The sequence below is a fragment of the Halyomorpha halys genome, unplaced genomic scaffold (genome assembly GCF_000696795.3).
Source record: "Halyomorpha halys isolate HHAL.00 unplaced genomic scaffold, Hhal_1.1 Scaffold1141.1, whole genome shotgun sequence".
NCBI classification, from domain to species: Eukaryota; Metazoa; Arthropoda; class Insecta; order Hemiptera; family Pentatomidae; genus Halyomorpha; species Halyomorpha halys.
Genome location: NW_027113909.1, coordinates 21,433 through 34,485, shown reverse-complemented (window position 1 = coordinate 34,485; position 13,053 = coordinate 21,433). Strand labels below are relative to the sequence as shown.

Sequence of the window (13,053 nt, the reverse complement as noted above, 5' to 3'; positions counted from 1 at the left end):
TATTTATAATTTCCCCCAAAAAAACGACAGGACTTTTTGAATGACCTGGTAGTTTGTGAGGCCATCAAATACTGCCAAGAATGATATGGAATATGTTAAAAAAAACAACAAAAGGAGTTTTTGCCTTTGTTGAGTTGAGGTTTGATTTTTATGAAAATCTGACTTATCAAACGTGTTGAACTACCATCTAATAAACTTAAAACTTATGGATTTTTCTTAAATATCTACCAATTGATCAGCTGATGAAAAATTATTATCAACCATTTTCTAGTTTTATACATTAGAAATTATCACTTAATGTCAAAGATTGGCTCCTCCAACAGCCTGCACCAGTTAGTGTGATCAATTTAAGCTGTTTTACAGTTTCAAACTCCTAGTAAGAACCTGGCATGCGCCGGCACTGAGTATACACACTAACACTAGTTCTTACCCTACCCATGTGTTTCTTTTTAGTAAGGGTTTTTCCTCTATTCTCTCTGATCCTCTGGATGTATATTCTTTATGTGGGTCCCTTAGATGACTCCATGATGTCCTACCTTAGGTCTTGCGTATGTTATTTTCTTTGGAAACCTCTCTTCAGTTATTCAAAAAATACGTACAAACCATTTCAGTAATATATTTTCCTCAGTTGTTCTTCAGTGGATGTACTTCTTTTCTCCCTTATCATTTCATATGTCTTTACCCCCCTCTAGTTTTTGTCACTACTCTTGCTGCCATTGGTAAGGGTCTGGATATATATTTATTTTTATACATTGCACTCGCGCAGGAGTGTTAGATATTAAAATTTATTACTTGTTAAAAATCCCCTTGAGAGTATTGACCATTGAAAATCAATGTAAATCAACCATTGTACATTTTATAACATGGATTTAACATTCTTCAGCTGAAATGTAACCCACATTAATTAATCAAAGACTTACTAGCATTGTCTAGTATGACTGGGTGTCCTGTTGTTTCTCTTTTGTTCGGGCTGTACTAGATTCTTGTCATCGTAAAGGAAAAATAAATTCCAGTGAATTCAACAGTAAATTTGCATTATTTTCTTTTAACTTTCTCCCGAAACAGTATCATCGTTTTGTGCAGTGACATTTCTTATATGGGTGTGTTTGAGGAGTATGTATGGAGTATAAAGAGAGATGTGTGTCTCCACTGCATTATAAAATAGAGTTTTATTCCATGGATATTTCCTTGAATACTAATTTCTTGTTGCTTCTGCTAAGTTTTCAAATGCATCCAAATTTATTTCAAAATCATAACTAGTAGTACATGGATAGTTATTTTTCAAAAAAAGTAGTTGAGTGCCGTTCCAGCTCAGTAACATCAATACAGCTCTAAAACCAAGGGACATTGTAGGTTTGAAAGTATTTATCCATACAATGTTCTTTTAGAAAAAATTAATATTTTATTTTACATGTAAATTATTTCTAGAATGAAAGACAGATTAACACATAAGTTGTTGTATAACCTATGAAAAAAAGGGCAAGAGATGCAAAATATGAAAATGTTTTAATTTTTTAATGGATGATATTGATTGGTGAGGAATGATCGATGTACAAATTAAATTGCAGTTTTTCTTCGAACCCTACTCCTGAGATTGCAGGGAAAGACCATTGTACGGATATATAATTTCAAATCTTGGATGTCCTTTGGTTGCAAAGTTTTATTAATGTTACTTGGCTGTAAAGGCACTCAGCCACTTTTTTTGAAAAATAACTATCCATGTAATAGTTAAGATTTTGAAATAAATTTGTATGCATTGGAAAACTTAGCAGAAGCGACAATAAATTATTGTTCAAGGAAATATCCATGGAATAAAACTCTTTATTAGGCAGTGGAAACACACTCCTCTGATAGTTAAAATATGCCAACAACTCATGAAGAAATAGGTAGGCGTACTTATGTAGAAATGGTATAAATTATTAAGCCACAAAATTTGTATGTTTCTAATACAAATTTCTTGTGGTACGGTGGCAGTAATTGATTGTACAAAATTCCTACTTCACATTTACACGATTGTTTATAACAACAATTGACTTTAATGACAGAATAAATATGTCGTTAGCGCACAATAGGCCTTATTGGCCGCAGTGCTTCTGTGCCAAAAAAAAGATGTTATAAGCAATATCTAGTGTTTATATTGAATCACCTTGTAAGAATTCTTTTCTTATTTAATTCGATTTGGTTATTTAATTGCTTATACAACAGATGTTCTATAGTATATCTAAGAATAGATATTCCTGCTACCCACTCAACAATCCTTTAGGTGCATAAACACACGTCAATCTAAAACTGTATAACATTTTTTTAAAATTAAAATTCTGAAGTCCATTTTCCTTTTTAAATATTTTTGCTATCCTTACTTGGCATACCAGAGGTTTTAAACATAGTTATTGACAATTTTATGTGAAATAGAAGTAAATTATAATTTACAGAACGAAAATTTGACTTCTGTTTTAAAGAAAATTTATAAGTGAATTTTCTTAATTTTGAAGCACAACGTGGATGCGATAAATAAACTAAAATGGTGAGGTTTAGCCTTACATAGTGGTGATATTATACTAATATAATGTAATTGTTAACTAATATACTATTATTGTTATTATACAAAATGTAGAAGTAAGAATCTCATCCATAAAAATTAAAGTTTAATAATATGTAAATGGTTTATAATGGTGGAAATGGTACATAGGTTTTATGTTATGATTACTTCATGTTTCTGGATTGAGCATTATTTGCCTCTGTGAAATAAGATATAACTTATTTATTTTTGCCCAACCCAGCATAGAAATCTCTAAGTATATAGGTAATTGTAATGTCTAAGCTGTTCAAATTCTATCTATGATCAGGAAGCAAATCTCTTTCTTAGTCATAATGCCCCAAAATGTGACTGTGGATAACTTAACACCAGAAGTTAGAGATACTTTGCTTAAGTAAACATGTCCTCATTTGAGCTGCTAAGACTCCTGATGTTTTAATGTCAAATTTTCAACATTCTTTTAAAACAATAGTAATTTCAAACCAATTTAAGAACATATATTATATATTTATAAATACATAATTTGGATTTATTTTGGCCTAAATTTGTATTGAATAAATTTTTTCTTTTGATAAATTTTTATTACTTTATAATTTATTTTAATTTTATTTAAAGAAAAATGTCTGCCAATTACAAAAGTTTTAATAGCTTCCTCACCACTTCTACCATGTAGGTAGGTATTATGTAATTACCTGTTTTAAAGGTTTTATTAGAATAAATTTCAATATTTAACAAATTTGATTTGTCGTTTGAGAATAAAATTTACTGCAGGAGTCGTGTTTGAAACATATGTGTCAAGAAAAATACATTTGCACATGGTGAAGCAAAAGTGGAAGATGGAATGTATACCAGACCGTTTTTATATTTATCTCCAACTTCCTTCTTAATTTGGGTCAAATCAGACGAGCTGTTTTTGAGATATAGATGTGCCAAGACCTAACCCCAAATCCCTGAAAATTTCATCAAAATTTAATTAACGGTTCAATCTATAAGGCCCAAATACTAATTTGACTACATACACGGAAACAAATTTGTTCCTTTGTGTCTAAGATGTAAAAATTTCGGTGCTGAATTTATAAGCAAAAAGTATAAGTTTAAAAATAGGAACATTAGTCTTTTTAATAAAATTTACAAAGCAAAACTTTCAGTTTTTTATTTTCATTTTTTCTTTGAGGAGAAGATGGTTGGGAGTGCAGTCAGAGAAGAACACAAATAAGTTAAAAACTTATATTTCCTTTCTCTTTATTTTTTCCATTCATTTTATATTATTATTATTAAATTAAAATATTCCTATTACCTTATTCCTTTAACTTTATATTTTTATTTCCTTAATCTTGTTATTGTACTTACATATTTAGTTACCTACATTTATATACATTTTGTTTCCCACTTCCTTCATTACTTTGTTTTTAATAATTTTCATTTTGTACGTATATTTACTAACTAGATTTTCATAATTTTATTAATTGTTCTTTCCTCTTACTTAATCTTAATTTTACTCTTCTCATACAGCCTCTTATCTTCTGTATATATTATAATACTTATAATAGTGTCTGTAAACACTATTTATGTATCTATAATGTTAGTTATTTTCTAATCATTCTATATATCCTTTTATTTATTGGTTGTTATCTTGTTGTTTTTTCTTAGCCCTAATGAATGATAAAAATTTTGGCCGAAACATTGAATAAATTTTTCTAATAAATAAGATTTTAACTTATTTATGTTCTTTTGTGATCGCACCCCCAACCATCTTCTCCTCATATATATTATCCACGGTCAACTATCTCCTCGTCCTTATTTTTTATTGGTTCTTCTCTTCAATAGAGACTACTTTTTATTGTATCAACTATTGATTGATAGCTATTTTATTAAATTATCCCTACCAACCCTTAAACTTTATATTTTACCACACAACTGCATTTTTTTTTATTAAAAAAAAGAAAACAGATATGAACACAGTGTAAGTTAGGGATTTTCCTTAATTTTATACTCCGAGGAAGCTGAGGTATAAATTTTAGACTCATAAGTTGGTCAGATATGTAGAATATAAAAAATGTGGTGCAAAATAATAATCTTAGACAGAACCCTAAAATTGTTTGTATTAGAGTTAAATTTAATCTTTTGCAAATTGTTAAAATAACAAATAATAAGAACATAGGCAGTGGTGCCATCCAATAACTACTAAAGGAATTGAATGGCTCAGTTGTCAGTTGATAAACCCCCTATGATTTTGAACCCATGAATGAAAAATTTATTTTAAATGAGTCAATTAAAAAGGTATCAAATGAATGTCGTCACTATTATTTATTAATTGAAAAATTGATAAATGTCATTTATTTACACCACTATTCTTTCGACATTTATATTTATCATATCACCAACTAAGATACATAACTACTAAGCCTTTCTCATCTGCAGGCTCTATCTTATTACCTTGAAATAAAAAAAAAAAAAAATTAAAAGAAAGGAATTGTTATCATTTCATTGCATCAGATGAGACAAGAATTTTGTTGGAAGGTCATTCTTGTGTATGAAAGTTATTTTGATAATATGATCACTTGTGACATTTTAACTGTCTAATATTTTTATTGAATAACATAAATTTAATATTTTGAACCTTACGATATATTTATCATTCATAGAATGCATACATACCTTAATTAAGTATTCATCACTCATATAGAATGCATACATACTTTAATTTTAGTATTCATCACTCATATAGAATGCTACATACCTTAATTTAGTATTCATCACTCATATAGAATGCATACATTCCTTAAATTAGTATTAATTACTCATATAGAATGCATACATACCTTAACTTAGTATTCTTCACTCATATAGAATGCATACATACCTTAATTTAGTAGTCATCATTCATATAGAATGCCCATAGAATATAGAGTGTTATACCTTCATACATAGCTGTCAGTGGAGTAGAAATAAACACATGAAACTTAGTTTATTTGTGTCAACGATTTGATCTGAATTTCAGGGCTGAAAACTATTACAGATAATTACCATAATAAGATGAAAAATTATAAAAACAGTGTAACGAGAAATTCCGAAGATATATAATAATAATCGTTATACTGTTATTATTATTTTTCATTCTATTATTATTGTTATCTTGCTACTATTATCTACTAATTCATGCACAGCACTACCAACCATCTCCTAATCATATTGAATCCATGGTCATTAATAAACATATCAATATATTTTTTGTTTGTACTTCAAGTATTTCATTATCCATTTGTTTCTATATTAAAAAACCATTTCAGTCTTAGGATTATAAAAACTATATCAACATTTTATATTACCTTATCAATTGGCCAAATTATAATGGTCTGCTAATTTTGAATTAGAATGGGGCTTCCTTCATTCATATGATCGTGGGCTACTTTCTTTTTTCATTCATCGTTGTGAAAGAATTTTTTGGTTAGAATAATAAATATATATATGTAATGACAAGTAATTGATCATTAAGTTGGCAGTTCTTTCAATATTTATAATTAAGAATGAAATGATGTTATTTAGGATCTTATTAAATTCAAACGCCTGGTTCTTTTAACATTGATATAATAATGTCAAAGATTGTTCCAGCACTTCCTTGAGCTGCAGGATTTGTATTACGTCAATGTTTGCTGATTACAATGAAGCTGATTATTTTATGAATGGGGAGGGTGGGTAATATTGAATTCCTTTTGTAAACATTGTTATTATGTTAGTGGACAATAAAGAATTAAATTCTAGCGCAACAATGTTTATAGATTTTGTTCAAAATTCACATGTTATAAACTATAATATTTTTGTAGGGTTAATAAAAATATTTTGAGCATTTTTTTTTTCCATACTATTCTCTTTTTAAGGTCTTGAAATTTGAGTTCTGATTATGTAGCTTGTAACCCATTAGGTATAATAATTTTTAAGCAAGATTGTTTTGTATTATAATAATTATAATACAATTTTGAAAATTGACCTTTACTGTAATTAGAAAATTATGCTCAGTATTCATAATATAAATGGTTTTGTAATTATTTTTTTATTTATTTTTTAGTGCAATTTTGGTTTGTTTAGGTATTTTATATTATTTAGATGTTTAGTTATTGATAATTTTAAATCTATTATTTATTAAATATATTCATGAGTTCTTATGTTGTATTCATGAATAATAAATCATTTCTTATGAATCATTGTTTTTTTCTTTTTTTCACTTATACCATTATTTATTTTGGTTTAAGGAAATAATTCTTATTTTAATATATTGTTATTTACAGCTTCTAATCCTATCAAACCTACCTGGCTTGTTTACTTTATTAAAGTTTGTTTTTACTTTCTTCAATATGCCTAACATCTAATATCTATTTATTAAATTAACTTAATATTTAGTTAGTTTTTGTTGTGGTTTATCTGGATTTTCAATCAACTGCTCACAATTGAAGGTGAATGAATGGTTTAATGACTGTTTAAGAAAATCTGTGCTTGAGGCTTTGTTTTCTTTTTAAGGACTGTTAAAAAAAAAAAGTTCTGTATGAAAATTTTTGTTATTTGCTTTTACTTTTATTATTTGGATAAATAAGAAATTTTTGATTCTAAAGGCAAAACTATTTCACCAATATTAATCAATAAATGTGTTTAACATTTCGACTAAAACGCCACGGAACCTTACCTTTACTTTTTGGGTAACTTCCTCTGCTTTAGAATTTTGAGTCCGTAAGTTGTTCTATAATTAGTAATTAAAATTTTTGTTCCTGAAGATGGTGTTTTAGCTGAAACTTTGAACATTTTAATTCATCAATATTGGTGAAATATATTTTCCTTTAGAATTAAAAAATTTATTTACACATTAACTTCATAAAAAAATTTTTACTTTTAGTTCTCTTAGTTGTAAGAAATCCATTGAGTTTATTTTGCTTTGTTATAAAGATATCACATAAAAACTAAAGATGTTCAGCTTTAATTTTTGCTCACTAATTTAGATGTTTTGCAGTGATTCTCTATTTCTAAGGACCGTTGATTCTCCAAAATTTTTAATCCAATTCAAATAAAACTTATGTTATATTCAGTTATTTGTTAAGAGTCTGTTAAGCCTTAAAAGGTTTCAAGAAATATCTTTCAGGACAGGGATATTGGCTGTGAAAATACCATAATGACCTAATCCAAATTTGTTTATTCCCTAACTGGCCATTTCTGATATCTGAGGAGGTTATCCCTGAGGTGACCAATCTATTCTAAATCTAAGTGAATAAAAGTTCACCCCCCCAAACCAGAATTGAACTGGAGCTTTTATAGACATTAGGTTGCTAAGGTGACATCTCAATTCCCTTAACTACAACGGCCTCATATTACCTGTCATTTCTTAGCTTTTCCCCTGAACTCTCTGCTCCAATAATTTTTCAACTTTAGATTCAGTATAACTTTTCAAGTAAACTATCCTTATTAATACAAGTGAAACCTCATCTTGGCCAATGAAGAGTTATTGGCCGGCAAGCTAAATTTTACCCTTGTAATCGAAATGTTAAATTCTACTCATGTTTATGCCATAAAGTGTAAATTAAAAGTATATTATTAAATAATCATAGAGAAGTAATTAATGTGATTTCACTTATCTTTGAAATTACTCAAAACATATTTTTTACTGAAAACTTAAACATGTCTGAAAAGAAGATGTTTTTCAAAATTAATAAACTTTATATGATGTTAAGTTGGGTTGATTTTTCATAAAATAGGCATGTAAAAATAATAAAGATATCCAAAGAAAAAATGTATTGTGAGTTATGTATAGTTTTTCACCAAAAATATTGGGATAGTATTTAAGTTATAGACATTTTTTTAGAGTAATTCTATAAATTATATGTTGTATTTTATTTATTTAATAAGTGTATAGAACATTTTTTAATTTCTCTACAATTGAAAGAAATTTGAATTTAAATACAGTTATCAAAAATATTAGAAAATATCTTTCACTGATTACTAACACCAGTTTTTCTTTTTTATTCATTTTTTCTTATTGTGCTACGGTATGTTCAAAATTGGAATTAATACAGTTTGTTTGGTAACGACTACATATGTGACTCTATAAACGGACAAATATTCAATCATTTGCATTCGATTCTGTAGATAAATTTATTAGAATGTTTTCTTGTTAATGGAAATATTGCTATGATATTGCTCTACAATCAATACAATTGCCATTATTTTTCGGATATATCTTGTTTTCTTTGGTAATTAAGTGAAGTATCTTCTTTAATCATTTTATTATGTAATTCATCATCACATTTTTACCAAAGTTCAAAGAGGTCCTTTTCTATCTTCAAGAAAATTTACTTAACATTCCAAATATCTGTCATTATTTTATATATTTAATCTTCACTCCTTATTTGTTCAGTATATTTTAATTTCATTTATATTTTATTTTAAAATATGACACAGTTAAAATATTAAATAGCGCTAGATTAACTATAATTTTTAGGAGCTTACAGTCTATTTCATCTTTTATATTTTATGTATTCAACTTGGCAAAGTTCTTAAAATCTTAATACTGAATATTATAATATAGTTGTTCCCATAAAAATGAAATATTTGAAAATTAGGTTGCCTAAAAGTTCATTTTGAGTTACTTTTATTATACATTTGCCTGTTAAAACCTTTCAACTGACACCAAAAATTAGAAAAAGATAATGAATAAAATAGTTCTAACAATAAATCAGAAAAATATGTGCTGCCGGACCATCCTTCGGCCCACTTTCAAGGCATCCATGGCCTAGCTGTGATCTATGGACCATTAGTAAAGTGTGACAATGAAAATTTGTAATACTCATTATAATTGTGATTATAATGATATAAAATATAGATCTTAAAGTCATAGCTGTTGTGAAAGTTGGATGAATTATCTTGAAAATGGAAAAGGACCTTGAAACATCGACAAATAATGAGATTATCAACTATATAATAAAATAATTAAAGAAAGTTATTGCATCTCTTCGTTACTAAGTATAATTTATAAAGTATTCTTACTATTTAAAATTATAAACATTATTTTCAGTAGCGTGGAAGTTGTAGAAAGAGAGGAAGATAGGTGCAATAACAGAGAAAGTGTATGTGATGGAACTAACGGGTGATCAAAATAAGATCACTACATCATATTATTTTCTTTATCACCTTTGGTTTGATTTAGTTTTTAATGGTTTGTAGCATGCTCAATCAATTTTTTTCTTATTTGTATTATCTGTTGAGAAATTAAATAAAATAAGATAAAAAAGAGCATCAGTGTGGAAGTATTTATTAAGAAACTGATCTAAGGCTCGATGCAAAAAATATGAAGATGACCGAGTTAATGACCTAAAAATTGGCTATTGAATTATTTATTTAAAAATATTATTTCACTTCAATTTGTGAGTAGTTAATATGTTCATAGTAATAAGATCTTTATTTCTTATTTTTACCATATAATTAGCTGTGGAGTTAATAATAATAATATTAATCTTTTTGAAATATGAGAATTTATTTATTTTTTTTTTTTTATTTCAGGGAGAATGAACGCTATGACAGAGTTGGAGGACGTGAACGAGATAGGGATAGAGAACGAGACAGAGAACGAGATAGAGACAGAGAAAGGGATAGAGATCGTGATAGGATTGATCGGGATAGGGATAGAGTTGACAGAGATAGAGTCGATAGGGATAGAGTTGATCGAGACAGAGATAGGGACAGGGACCGAGAGAGGGACAGAGTGGAGAGAGATAGAGAAAGAGATAGACTAGAACGAGAGAGGGTGGAGAGGGAAAGAGTTGAGAGAGACAGGGTAGAAAGAGAGAGGATTGAAAGAGAAAGGGCTGACAGGGAAAGGATTGAAAGAGAGCGAGAGAGGGACCGCGACCGAGAACGGGAGCGTGACAGAGATAGGGAACGTGAAAGGAGCTATTCTTATAAGAGATATGATACGCTAGAGCCTGTAAGGTATGAAGAGCAGCTCAGAGATCTAACAGGAAGAGACTGGGAAAAGACAAGAGATCGTGAGATGGAAATCAGGGAACGTGAGCGACAATCCGAATATTACAGAAAGAGAGACATGCGGGGGAATGTTGAGATTATTGAAATGTCCAGAGAACCTATAGCGCCTCCAGGTGTCATTGAAGAAGAAAGAGATAGGGTACTTGTCCCCCTTCCAATTGATACTGAGCCTGTTGAAAAGTCCTCTCCAGACAAAGAAAAGAAGCCCAAAGAAAAGAAAAAGAAGAAAAAAGATGATCCTGAGAGGAAGAAAAAGAAGAAGAAGTTAAAAGAAAAATCTGATGTCAAGAAGGATGCTCCTGAAGAAGGAGAAATAGTATCTGAAAAAGCTGAGCCTGAACCAGTAATAGAAGATAAAAAAGATGAGCTCTATGGAGATTTGGGAGCAAATGTTGATCAGTATGTTGTGCAGAATTATAGTAAGCCGTTTGAAGAGAAGAAAGAAGTGGTAGATAAGGATGTTATGTTAGCTCCTGTACCAGAACTTTCAAAATGGGAAAAAGATGAAGAAATGTTGAGTGAAGTTGAGGAGAGTAAGAGAATTGCAGAAGAAGAAGATAAGCAACTTACTCCTGAAATGCTCGAACGTGCAATGAATGCACTCTTCAAGAAGACAGTGAAACCGATAGAAAAGAAAAATGAGAAAAAACCTGAAAGAAGAAGTAGAGAAAGAGAGCGAGACAAGAGAGAAGAGAAGGAATCTGATAGGCATAGCAAAGACCCGCCCAGATCAGTTGCCTTACCTGTAAAGGTGGACTATGACAAGAAAGGTAACAGTAATAGTAACAGTAGTGCTAGTAAGAGTAGATCACAGAGTAGTAGTAAGCCTAGCAGTGTAAGGATATCTGCAAAGGAAAGGCTTGGTGCTAAAATAGAAGATAAGTTAGTTGTAAAGAAAGAAGTGAGGGGCGATAGGAGGGAAATAAAAATTGAGAAAATGCCTAAAAGTGTTGTTAGGAAAGAAAGGGACAATATAGAAAAGTCTAGAACTGGAAGTAGGGAGCGTAGGAGGTCCCATTCCAAGCAGAGGGAAGTTAAACAAGAACCTTCTGGAGACGCGGCTGAGGCCAAGAAAACTAATTTGGAAGAACCTCATTTCGAACCTGATTATGAAAAATCTGATCATGAAACTGAAGAAAAGAAGCCTGCCGATGGGCAGCAACCCAAGAAAAGATCTCCCAGTATTGATAAAGGACCTGAAATGAAGAAAATTAAAGTAGATCCTGAAACCAAACAATCATCTGAAGATTCTAGTGCCAGCTCCGATGATGATTCTGAAAAAAGTCACAAAAAGAAAAGAAAGAAGAAGAAGAAAAAGAAAAACAAAAAAAGGAGGCATGATTCAAGTAGTGAGTCAGATTCTTCTGATTCATCCTCCACTTCAGAATCTGAGAAAAAGAAACGGAAGCACAAACATAAAAGCCATAAAAAGTCAAAAAAGCGAAAGAAGTCTAAACGATAAATATTATAATTTATCACCTATATTTTATTAGCAATGTGTAAATTGATGTGCTAACGAGGTATATGTACATAAATACTATGTATAATCTTATGATAAAAATATATGTATATAATAATTATAGAAAATTAAGAAAAATTCAATATTAAGTTTTTGTTTGTGTATGCATTTATTTTCAATATTATGTACATACAAGTTTTAATGTCATCTTTGTATTATAAAGTTTTTCTGAAATTAATGAAATTTATTTTTTTCAATTACATGTACATTTTTTTGTTTTACGTTTTCTCTCTTTTTTTTTTTCTTTTTCTTTTTGTTCTTAGTAAGAATATAGTAATTTTTTCATTGAATAAGGAACTGTTTAGGTTTAAATGTGTTTGTATATATGAAAGTAATTGATGTTTATTTATAAATAAACTTTTTCTATAAATATTCTTGTTTATTTATTTCCTTTAATATGTACTTGGTAAAAAAAGAAAATGAGGGTTTACTTTCTAGAATATGTGAAAACAAGTTTTGTTTTGTTGATTGAGGAGTCTATGGGAAGAATGATTAGTCTACTTGTCATGAAAATTAAATTATAGTAGGATCTTGTTAGTGCTATCAAATGATATTGTTTACAATTACCTATGTTATAGTTTAAGTAATATTTGTTTCATTAATTTTTTTTGTCATTAACTAAGTTGATTATTTAGTTTTTGTTGGAAAGAACAACATGTGTTCAAGAATTTTTAATGGTTTAAAATAAATTTTTCATAACCATCATATTGTGAAATTTTATTATGTAATTAAAACAAACATTATTTCTGGAATATGTTGATTGACTGTGTGGAAAGATGAAAGGAATATGGTCTGGGTGCGGTAAAAAAAAACTCAAATAGTAGAATTATACTATTTTAATGAGCCAACGTTTCGCCCCACGTTGCAGGGCTTCGTCAGGGCTAAAAAAGATACAAACACATAGTTACATAAGGAAAACAAAAACATAAGTGTAAAATAACAGGGGTATAAAATGTAAAAAAGTAAGATATAATAA

At 29.1% G+C, this 13,053-nt stretch overlaps 1 protein-coding gene across 2 annotated transcripts in view; it reads left to right on the top strand.

The window, feature by feature from the left end:
- LOC106688483 (E3 ubiquitin-protein ligase RBBP6) overlaps positions 1-12,160 on the top strand; it is a 69,206-nt gene extending 57,046 nt beyond the window's left edge. For both annotated transcript variants that reach the window (XM_067051168.1, XM_067051167.1), the window contains exon 11: positions 10,076-12,160. In XM_067051168.1, coding sequence (XP_066907269.1) covers positions 10,076-12,020 — 1,945 coding nt within the window. In that variant the 3' untranslated portion in view covers positions 12,021-12,160. The remainder of the gene's footprint in view (positions 1-10,075) is intronic.
- Positions 12,161-13,053: the final 893 nt, after the last annotated feature.